This window comes from Onychostruthus taczanowskii, unplaced genomic scaffold (genome assembly GCF_017590055.1).
Source record: "Onychostruthus taczanowskii isolate IOZ18803 unplaced genomic scaffold, ASM1759005v1 scaffold510, whole genome shotgun sequence".
In the NCBI taxonomy this organism is placed as follows: domain Eukaryota; kingdom Metazoa; phylum Chordata; class Aves; order Passeriformes; family Passeridae; genus Onychostruthus; species Onychostruthus taczanowskii.
This window is the reverse complement of record NW_024502681.1, coordinates 6028-16683: the sequence shown is the minus strand read 5'-3', so window position 1 is coordinate 16683 and position 10656 is coordinate 6028. Positions and strand designations below refer to the sequence as shown.

The following is a 10656-nucleotide window of genomic DNA, read 5'->3' as shown; positions in this document are numbered from 1 at the left end:
AAATTCACCCCAAAATTCACCCCAAAGGCCTCGAGTTCATCCCAAATTCACCCAAAATTCAGCCCAAAATCCTCAAATTTATACAAAATTTTCAAAATTTACCCAAAATCCACCCAAAAATCCTCAAATTCATCCCAAATTTTCAAAATTTACCCAAAATTCACCCAAAAATCCTCAAATTTATCCCAAATTTTCAAAATTTACCCAAAATTCACCCAAAAATCCTCAAATTCATCCCAAATTTCCCCCAAAATTCACCCCAAAATTCTCAAATTCATCCCAAATTTACCCCAAAATTCAGCCCCAAATCCTCACATTTGTCCAAAATTTTCAAAATTCACCCCAAAATTCAGCCCAATATCCTCAAATTTACCCTGAAAATCCCCAAAATTTACCTAAAAATCCCAAAATTTCACCCCAAAATCCCTGAATCGATCCAAAAATCCCCCAAATTTACCCCAAAATTCAAAAAAAATCCAATTTCATCCCAAAAATTCCTCACATTTTCCCCAAAATTCCCCCCAAAATCCCCAAATCCCCCCACAATTCCCAATTTTGCCCCAAATGTTCCGAATTTGTGAATAAAGATCGGCGAGGAGGAGGCGGCTCCAACCGGGATCGGACTGGGAGGGAACTGGGACATACTGGGATCAAACTGGGAGGGACTGGGAACGAACTGGGAGCACTGGGAGGGTCCCTGAGGGGTTACTGGGAGCACTGGGAGTTACTGGGAGTTACTGGGAGCACTGGGAGGGAACTGGGAACACTGGGAGGGACTGGGAGATACTGGGAGCACTGGGAGAGCCCTTGAAGGGGGACTGGGAGTTACTGGGAGGGAACTGGGAACGAACTGGGAGCACTGGGAGCACTGGGAGGGTAATGGGGATTACTGGGAGGGACTGGGAGGGAACTGGGAGCACTGGGAGGGTCCCTGAGGGGATACTGGGAGCACTGGGAGGGAACTGGGAGTTACTGGGAGGGCACTGGTGGGTAACTGGCACTTACTGGGAGGGACTGGGAGCGCCCTTGAATGGTTACTGGGAGGGTCCCTGAGGGATTACTGGGAGGGACTGGGAGGGAACTGGGAGTTACTGGAAGCACTGGGAGAGCCCCTGAGGGGTTACTGGGAGCACTGGGAGGGACTGGGAACGAACTGGGAGCACTGGGAGGGTCCCTGAGGGGTTACTGGGAGGGCCTGGGAGTACTGGGAGGGAACTGGGAGCACTGGGAGGGTCCCTGAGGGGTTACTGGGAGGGCCTGGGAGTACTGGGAGGGAACTGGGAGCACTGGGAGGGTCCCTGAGGGGTTACTGGGAGGGCCTGGGAGTACTGGGAGGGAACTGGGAGCACTGGGAGGGTCCCTGAGGGGTTACTGGGAGGGCCTGGGAGTACTGGGAGGGAACTGGGAGCACTGGGAGGGTCCCTGAGGGGTTACTGGGAGGGCCTGGGAGTACTGGGAGGGAACTGGGAGCACTGGGAGGGTCCCTGAGGGGTTACTGGGAGGGCCTGGGAGTACTGGGAGGGAACTGGGAGCACTGGGAGGGTCCCTGAGGGGTTACTGGGAGGGCCTGGGAGTACTGGGAGGGAACTGGGAGCACTGGGAGGGTCCCTGAGGGGTTACTGGGAGGGCCTGGGAGTACTGGGAGGGAACTGGGAGCACTGGGAGGGTCCCTGAGGGGTTACTGGGAGGGCCTGGGAGTACTGGGAGGGAACTGGGAGCACTGGGAGGGTCCCTGAGGGGTTACTGGCAGCCCTGGGAGTTACTGGGAGTGAACTGGGAGTTACTGGGAGCGCTCCCAGCCGCCAGGAGGCGCTGTCCCCGCCGCAGGGGCTGCCGGGAGTTGCAGTCCCGGAACCACATCCGGGTATGACGTCACCGCCTCGCCCACTCCCGCTCCTCATTGGCCACAACGCGGCGCAGCCCTCACTCCTGATTGGCCGCTCCTTTCCGCGCGCTGATTGGATCAACCCCGCGCTGCGGGCGGGGCGCGCGACCTGATTGGTCAGCGCTGAGCGCGCCGAGCGCTGATTGGTTCAGGCGCGAACACGGAAGTGCCGCGGGCAGAGCGTCGGGGCAACGGCGGCGGTGAGGGGGGAAATCCCCCGAACTGCCCAAAAAACCAAAAAATCCCAAAAATAATCCCCCGAATTGCCCAAAAAACCAAAAAATCCCAAAAATAATCCCCCGAACTTCCCAAAAAACCAAAAAATCCCAAAAATAATCCCCCGAAATTCCCAAAAAACCCAAAAATCCCCAAAAACATCCCCCGAACTGCCCAAATCCTAAAAATCCCCAAAAACATCCCCCGAACTTCCCAAAAAACCAAAAATTCCCCCAAAAACATGCCCCGAACTGCCCAAAAAACCAAAAATCCCCAAAAACATCCCCCGAACTTCCCAAATCCTAAAAATCCCCCAAATTTCCCCAAAATTCAAATAAAATCCGCCAAAATTCCCCAAAATTTCCAAAAAATTTTAAAAAATCCCCCAAATTCCTCCAAATTTCCCCCAAAACTCCCCTAAAATCCCAAAAATTCCTCGGAAATTTTCCATAAAATCCTCCAGATTTCTCCAAATTCCCCAAAATCTCCCAAATTTCCCCCAAAATCCACAAAAATTCCCCAAAATCCCCCGGAATTCCCAAAATTTCCCCAAACATCCCCCAAAATTCTAAAAATTCCCCAAATTTCCCCCAAAATTCACAAAAATTCCTCCAAATTTCCCTAAAATTCCTCCAAAATCCCTCAAAATTTCACTAAAATGCCCCAAAATGCCCCTTAAAATCAAAAAACATTCCCAAAAATCCCCCAAAATTCTCCAAAAATCCTTCCAAATTTCCCATCAATCCCCAAATTCCCCCAAAATTTCCCCAAATTCCCCCAAAATTTCTCCTAAATGCCCCTAAAATCCCCTGAAAATTCCTCCAAAATTCCACCAAGTTCCCCTAAATTCTGCCAAATTCCCCCAAATTCCTTCAATTTCCCAAAAATCCCCAAAATGCCCCAAATTCCCACAAATTTTCCCAAAATCCCCCAGAATTTCCCTAAAATTTCCCAAACTGCCCCAAATTCCCCCAAAATTCCACCAGAATTCTCCCCAAACCCCCCAAGACTCCCCAAAATTCCCAACATTTCCCCAAAATCTTCAAAAAAACCAGACAAAATTCCCCCCGAATCGCCCAAAAATCCCCAGAATTCCCCCAAATTTCCCCCAAATTCCCCAAAATTGGGGCTGGGGGAGTTTGGGGGAATTTTTTTTGTTTGTTTTTGGGGGGAATTTTCGGGGTTTTTTGGGGAGATTTTGGAAAATTTTGGGGAACTCTGGGGGGATTTTGGGATGATTTTGGGATTTTTTGGGGATGATTTTGAGGGAATTTTTTGGGAGTTTTTGGGATGATTTTTGGCGGGTTTTGGGATGATTTTGGGGGGATTTTGTGTTGATTTTTGGGTGTTTTTCGGTCATTTTTGGGATTTTTTTGGTGGCTTTTGAGGAATTTTTGGGATGATTTTGGAGGAAGTTTTAGGGAGTTTTTTGGGAGATATTTGGGATGTTTTGGAATTTTTTGGGGTGTTTTTTGGGTGTTTTTGGGCTGATTTTGGGATGATTTGGGGATTTTTTTGGGTGTTTCTGGGAAGATTTTGGGATATTTTTAGGCTGGTTTTGGGACGATTTTTTGGGTGTTTTTGGGATGATTTTGGGGGTGGTTTGGGGAGGTTTTTTGGGTTTTTTTCACGACAATTTTTGGGATTATTTTTAGGGAGTTTTCAGGTGGTTTTCGGGGGATTTTTGGGGATTTTTTGTGTGGTTTTGGGGCAGTTTTTAGGGTGGTTTTAGGATGATTCTTTGGGTGTTTTGGGGATGATTTTCAGGTGATTTTTAGGGAATTTTCGGGTGGTTTTTGGGTGTTTTTGGGGAGTTTTTGGGTGGTTTTTGGGCATTTTCTGGGTGTTCTTTGGGGTCTTCATGGGACGATTTTGGGGTGATCTTTCAGGAGTTTCCGGGTGTTTTTTGGGGGGTTTTTTGTGGGTTTTTTGGGAGTTTTGGGGGATTTTTGGGATGGTTTTAGAGCAGTTTTTGGGCTGGTTTTGGGATGATTTTTTGGGAAATTTTGGGATGAATTTTTGGGTATTTTTCAGGTGTTTTTCGACTGGTTTTTGGTGGTTTTTTGGGTGCTTTTTGGGTGTTTTTGGCGTATTTTTGGGGATTTTTTGGGTGGTTTTGGGACAGTTTTTGGGCTGGTTTTGGGTGTTTTTCGGGTGTTTTTGGGATGATTTTGGGATGATTTTTTGGGAATTTTCAGGTGTTTTTTGGGAGTTTTCGGGTGGTATTTTTGTGGTTTTCGGGTGGTTTTTTTGTGTTTTTGTTGGTTTCCAGGTGTTTTTTTGAGTGGTTTTTTTTTGTGGTTTGGGTGGTTTTTTGGTGTTTTTTAAAAGGTTTTGGGTGGCTTTTGGGTGTTTTTTTTGTGTTTTCCGGATGGTTTTGGGTGTTTTCGGGTGTTTTTTGTTGTTTTGGGGGTATTTTGGGGGTAGTTTGGGGTGTTTTGGGGTGTTTTCAGGTGTTTTTGGGGTGTTTTGTTGTTTTCGGGTGTTTTTGTTGTTTTTGGGGTGGTTTTGGGGTGTTTTGAGTGGTTTTGAGTGTTTTTGTTGTTTTTGGGGTGTTTTCGGGTGTTTTTGGTGTTTTGCGGGTGTTTTTGGGGTGTTGTGGGTTGTTTTCTGGTGTTTTGGGTGTTTTTGGGGTGTTTTGGGGTGTTTCCGGGTGTTTTGGGGTGTTTTCAGGTGTTGTTTTTGGGGTGTTGTGGGTTGTTTTCGGGTGTTTGGGGTGTTTGAGGTGTTGCGCTGACTCCCCTCCCCCAGGCCCCCTCCGCCTCCTGGCCCTGGGGGGCGTGGCCGCCCTGGCCTGGCTGGCGGTGACGTCACTGCTGGGCCCGCCCCGCGCCCCGCCCCCCCTGCCTTCCGCCTGCTGAGCGGCGCCGCCAACGTGGTGGGACCGCGCATCTGCCTGGAGGGGCGCGAGTGAGCCTGGGGGCGGGGCTAAAGACAGGGGCGGGGCTAACGGGGTGGGACCGCGCATCTGCCTGGAGGGGCGAGAGTGAGCCTGGGGGCGGGGCTAATTTTTGGGCTCATTTCCCCAGTTTTGGGCTCATTTCCCCAGTTTTGGGCTCATTTCCCCAGTTTTGGCTCATTTCCCCATTTTTGGGCTCATTTCTCCATTTTTGGGCTCATTTCCCCAGTTTTGGGCTCATTTCCCCAGTTTTGGGCTCATTTCTCCTTTTTGGGCTCATTTCTCCATTTTTGGGTTCATTTCTCCAGTTTTGGGCTCATTTGCCCATTTTTGGGGTGATTTTTGCCCCATTTTTGAATTTATTTTCTCCTGACTTTGGGATTCTTTTAATTTTTGGATGATTTTCTCTCATTTTTGGCTCGATTTCCCCCATTTTTAGGTTTTTCCCCCTTCAATTTTTTGGATGTTTTCCCCTGATTTTTGTGCTGATTTCCCCTTAGTTTTTGGGTTGTTTCCTGTCATTTTTGGGGCTGATTTTTACTTCATTTTTGCATCGATTTCCCCCTATTTTTGGGTTTATTTCCCCCCATTTTTGGGCTGATTTTCCCCCATTTTTAGTTTATTTTCCTCCAATTTTTGGGGTGTTTTCCCCCCATTCTTTTGCTGATTTTCCCCATTTTTTGTTCTGATTTTTCCTAATTTTTGTGCTGATTTCTGTCCCATTTTTGTGTTGATTTCTCCCCAATTTTTGGCCTGATTTTCCATAATTTTTTGGTGATTTCCCCCCATTTTCGTGCTGATTTTCACCATTTTTGGGCTGATTTTCTCCCATTTTTGAGCTGATTTTCCCTGGGTTTTTTTGTGACTTTTGCTGCATTTTTGTGCTGATTTCCCCCCAACTTTTGTGCTGATTTTCCCCATTTTTTGGCCTCAATTTCCCCATTTTCATGCTGATTTTTCCCCATTTTTGGACTGATTTTCCCTGGGCTTTTTGGTGATTTTTGACCCATTTTTGTTCTGATTTTCCCCATTTTTGGACTGATTTTCCCTGGGCTTTTTGGTGATTTTTGACCCATTTTTGTTCTGATTTTCCCCATTTTTGGACTGATTTTCCCCATTTTTTGTGCTGATTTTTGCCCCATTTTTGGGCTGATTTTCCCTGGGGTTTTTTTGTGATTTTTGCCCCATGTTTTGGCCCTGCTTTCCCTGTTTTTGGGCTGATTTTCCCAGGGGTTTTTTGTGATTTTCGCCCCATTTTCGTGCTGGTTTTCCCCATTTTTGTGCCGATTTTCCCCATTTTCTGGCCCCGTTTCTGGGCTGACTGTGCCCGTTTGTGGCCCCCAGACGTGGAGGATCTGCTCCGCTTCCTGCGGCCGCTCCACGAGGGAACCTTGGTGCTCGTGGCCTCCTACGACGACCCGGCCACCAAGTGAGACCCCGGCCCGGGGGGCTTGGGGGGCTCTTGGAATTTTGGGGGATTTGGGGGCTTTAGGGACACCTGGGGGATAAGTGGGGGCGGTTCGGGGATTTGGGGGGTCCCAAAGTGACCCCAAACCCCCCAAATCCCCCCCAAATCCCCCCAGCACGTCCGGAACAGCCGCGGCTCCAACAAATACGAGGGGTGGCCGGAGGCGCTGGAGCTGGGGGGCTGCGTGCCCCGGAGACCCCCGGGGTGACCCCAAAACCACCGGGGGACCCCAAAACCCGGGGGACCCCAAAAACACCGGGGGGGGACCCAAAACATCCTGGGAGGACCCCAAAACCCCACCCAGGGGACCCCAAAAAATACCCGGCACCCCAAAACGCACAGAGACCCCCAAACCCTCAGGGACCCCAAAAACACCCGGGGGGACCCCAAAAAGCCCTTGGGGGACCCCAAAACCCGGGGGACCCCAAAAACACCCGGGGGGACCCCAAAAAGCCCTTGGGGGACCCCAAAACCCGGGGGACCCCAAAAACACCCGGGGGGACCCCAAAAAGCCCTTGGGGGACCCCAAAACCCGGGGGACCCCAAAAACACCCGGGGGGACCCCAAAAAGCCCTTGGGGGACCCCAAAACCCGGGGGACCCCAAAAACACCCGGGGGGACCCCAAAAAGACCCTGTGGGACCCCAAAACCCACACAGGGGCCCCAAAACTTCCCGGGGGGGACCCCAAAAGGCACAGAGACTCCAAACCCACAGGGACCCAAAAAACACCCGGGGGGACCCAAAAAACATCCTGGGGGGACCCCAAAAACATCCTGGGGACCCCAAAACCCACAGAAACCCCAAAAACACCCGGGGGGACCCCAAAACATCCTGGGGGACCCCAAAGTGTCCCCAAATAAAGCTCGGGGTGGTTCCAGAGCCTGGCAGAGTTCGGGGTCCTGCCCTGGGGGGGAGGGACCCCAAAAGGGGTGGCTGGGACCCCAAAAGTGCCAGGGGGGCTGGAAAATTTGGGGTGAAAATTTGGAAATTTGGGGGTAAAAATCTGGAAATGCTGGGGTAAAAATTTGGAAATTTTGGGATGAAACCCTGGAAATTTGAGGATAAAAGTTTGGACATTTTGAGTAAAAGTCTGGAAAATTTGGGGTGAAAATCTGGAAAATTTGGGGTGAAAATTTGGAAATTTGGGGGTAAAAATCTGGAAATGCTGGGGTAAAAATTTGGAAATTTTGGGATGAAACCCTGGAAATTTGAGGATAAAAGTTTGGACATTTTGAGTAAAAGTCTGGAAAATTTGGGGTGAAAATCTGGAAAATTTGGGGTGAAAATTTGGAAATGCTGGGGTAAAAATCTGGGAACGTTGGGGGTAGCAATTTAGAAAATTTGGGGTGAAAGTCTGGAAATTTTGGGGTAAAAATCTGGAAAATTTGGGGTGAAAGTCTGGAAATTTTGGGGTAGAAATTTAGAAAATTTGGGGTGGAAATCTGGACATTTTGGGGTAGAAATTTAGAAAATTTGGGGTGAAAGTCTGGAAATTTTGGGGTAGGAATTTAGAAAATTTGGGGTGGAAATCTGGAAATGTTGGGGTAGGAATTTAGAAAATTTGGGGTGAAAGTCTGGAAATTTTGAGTAAAAATCTGGAAAATTGTGGGATAAAAATTTGGAAATTTTGGGATAAAAATTTGGAAATTTTGGGGTAAAAATCTGGGAATTTGGGGGTAAAAAAAGGAGGAAATTTGGGGTAAAATTCTGCTTTATTGGTGATTGGTTTCCACAGAGCAAGGGGGGTTGGCCCCCCTTTTGTCCCCTCGTGCAAGCCCCGCCCCCCAGCTCAAATCTCCGTGCGACCCCTCCCCCACTGCGTGTGACCCCCACGGTGACACCGGGTGACCTCGAGTGGCCCCTGGATGACACTGAGTGACCCCCAGGTGACCCCCGGGTGACCCCTGGGTGACACTCCTGTGACCCCCACAGTGTCACCCCCGCGGTGTGACACTCCCTCCCCGTGCCACCCTGTCTCCCCAATGTCACCATGGTGCCACCGATGTCACCCCTGTCACGCTGTGTCCCCAATGTCACCACGGTGTCCCCAATGTCACCACGGTGCCACCGATGTCACCCCTGTCACCCGGTGTCCCCGGTGTCCCCGCGGTGGCGGCAGGGGCACAGCAGCCGTGCCATGGCCCCGTGTCACTGTCAGTGATGTCACTGATGTCCTCGGTGTCACTGATGCCCCCGGTGTCACTGATGTCCCCCGGTGTCAGTGATGTCACTGATGTCCCCGGTGTCACTGATGTCCCCTGGTGTCACTGATGTCACTGATGTCCCCCGGTGTCCCCGCGGTGGCGGCAGGGGCACAGCAGCCGCGCCATGGCCCGGGCCAGGCTGGCGCTGAAGGCGGCCGAGATCCAGGGGTTGGTGCAGCTGGTCAGGCTGGCCAGGAGCATCAGGATGGTGAACGCGGGCCCTGGGGACACGGGGGGACAGCTGGGGACAGCCGGCACGGGGACTGCGGTGACAGCCAGCCCCAGCCGGAGCGCGGCGTGGGAAATGTCGGGGTCACGCTCAGCTGGGCGATGTCGCCATGGCACTGTCACCTCCCCATGGCGCTGTCACCTCCCCCATGGCGCTGTCACCTCCCCGGTCCTGTCACCTCCCCCATGGCGCTGTCACCTCCCCCATGGCGCTGTCACCTCCCCGGCCCTGCCACCCCCATGGCGCTGTCACCCCCACAGTCCTGTCACCCCCATGGCACTGTCACCTCCCTGGCCCCTGTCCCCATGTCCCCATCACTGTGTCCCTGTCACCTTCTCCTTGTCCCCAACCCCCATCTCCATGTCCCCCTGTCCCCATGTCCCATGTCCCTGTCCCCATGTCCCTGTGTCCCCTGTCCCTGTGTCCCCTGTCCCCGTGTTCATATCCCTGTCCCCATATCCCTGTCCCCATGTCCCCGTGTCCCCATGTCCCTGTCCCCGTGTGCCTGTCCCCTCTCACCTTCCCGGGGCGCTCGGGGGTCCCACACAGCCCAGAGCTGGGCACAGAAGAAGGGGCTCCAGCAGAGCTCACTGTCCCTGTGTCCTCATGTCTCCCTGTCCCCATATCCCTGTCCCCATGTCCCCGTGTCCCCATGTCCCTGTCCCCGTGTGCCTGTCCCCTCTCACCTTCTCGGGGCGCTCGGGGGTCCCACACAGCCCAGAGCTGGGCACAGAAGAAGGGGCTCCAGCAGAGCACGAACACGCCCAGCACCACCACGGCCATGCGGTGGCTCTTGGCCCGGGCCCGCCCGAGCCCCCCGGGACCCCCGGGGGACCCCCGGAGCGCGCGGGCCACGGCCACCAGCAGCACCCCCAGCAGCACGGCGGGTGCCACCAGCACGGCCAGCGCCACCCAGGTGACATAGGCGCGGGCGCCCCAGGGCTGCGCGAAGGTGGCCCAGCAGTCGCTCTCGCCCGGGGCCACCTCGCGCTGCCCGAAGATGCCGACCTGGGGCAGCCCGAAGAGCAGCGCCAGCGCCCACGCCGTGGCCAGCGCGTCCCAGCGCCGCCGAGCCCGGGCCAGCCCCGAGCCCGCCCGGGCCAGCCCCGAGCCCGCCCGGGCCAACGCCACCCGCCACCAGCGCCCGCCGGCCCCCGAGCCCGCCGCGGTGGCCCCGGTCCCCTGGGGGGTGGCCCCGGAGCTCTCCGTGGTGGCCCCGGACGGCGCCGGGACAGCCCCAGACCCCACCGCGGTGGTCCCGGTCCCCTGGGTGGTGGTCCTGGTGTCCCCCATGGTGGCCCCAGATCCAGCTGGGGTGGGCTCAGGCATCCCCGTGGTGGCCCAGTTCGTCTTTGTGGTGGCCCCAAATCCCCCCGTGGTGGCCCCAGATCCCCCCGTGGTCGTCCCGGATCCCCCCACGGTGGCCCCGGACCCCGCCGTGGTGGCCTGTGACAGGGACCTCGTGGGCATCTGGGGTGACAAGGGAGGTGATGGGGACATGGGGGTGACATGAAGGGACATCGGGCTGCCATTGGGGCTTGGGGACACTGGGGACACATAGAGGGACATTGGGGTGGCATTGGGGCTTGGGGACACATGGAGGGACATTGGGGTGGCATTGGGGCTCGGTGGCACTGAGGTGACATGGAAGGACACTGGGGCGACATGGAGGGACATTGGGCTGCCATTGGGGCTTGGGGACACTGGGGACACATAGAGGGACATTGGGGTGGCATTGGGGCTCGGTGGCACTG

The 10656-nt window shown here is 53.6% G+C and overlaps 1 protein-coding gene and 2 long non-coding RNA genes across 3 annotated transcripts in view; 1 reads left to right on the top strand and 2 right to left on the bottom strand.

Annotated features, from left to right (window-relative positions):
• Positions 1–6343: 6343 nt before the first annotated feature.
• On the top strand, positions 6344–6703 carry LOC121342200. Its single transcript, XR_005953512.1, has 2 exons — positions 6344–6429; positions 6584–6703. It is a non-coding gene; the product is annotated as an uncharacterized LOC121342200 (long non-coding RNA).
• Positions 6704–6707: 4 nt separating this feature from the next.
• LOC121342199 lies at positions 6708–7342 on the bottom strand. Its single transcript, XR_005953511.1, has 2 exons — positions 7101–7342; positions 6708–6864 (listed from the first exon to the last, which is right to left on the bottom strand). It is a non-coding gene; the product is annotated as an uncharacterized LOC121342199 (long non-coding RNA).
• Positions 7343–7381: 39 nt separating this feature from the next.
• The window catches only part of LOC121342201, a gene marked incomplete at its 5' end in the record, with an annotated part of 7319 nt that continues 4044 nt past the window's right edge, over positions 7382–10656 (bottom strand). Inside the window, 2 exons of the mRNA XM_041416431.1 lie at positions 7382–8894; positions 9589–10653. Coding sequence (XP_041272365.1) covers positions 8743–8894; positions 9589–10653 — 1217 coding nt within the window. The remainder of the gene's footprint in view (positions 8895–9588; positions 10654–10656) is intronic.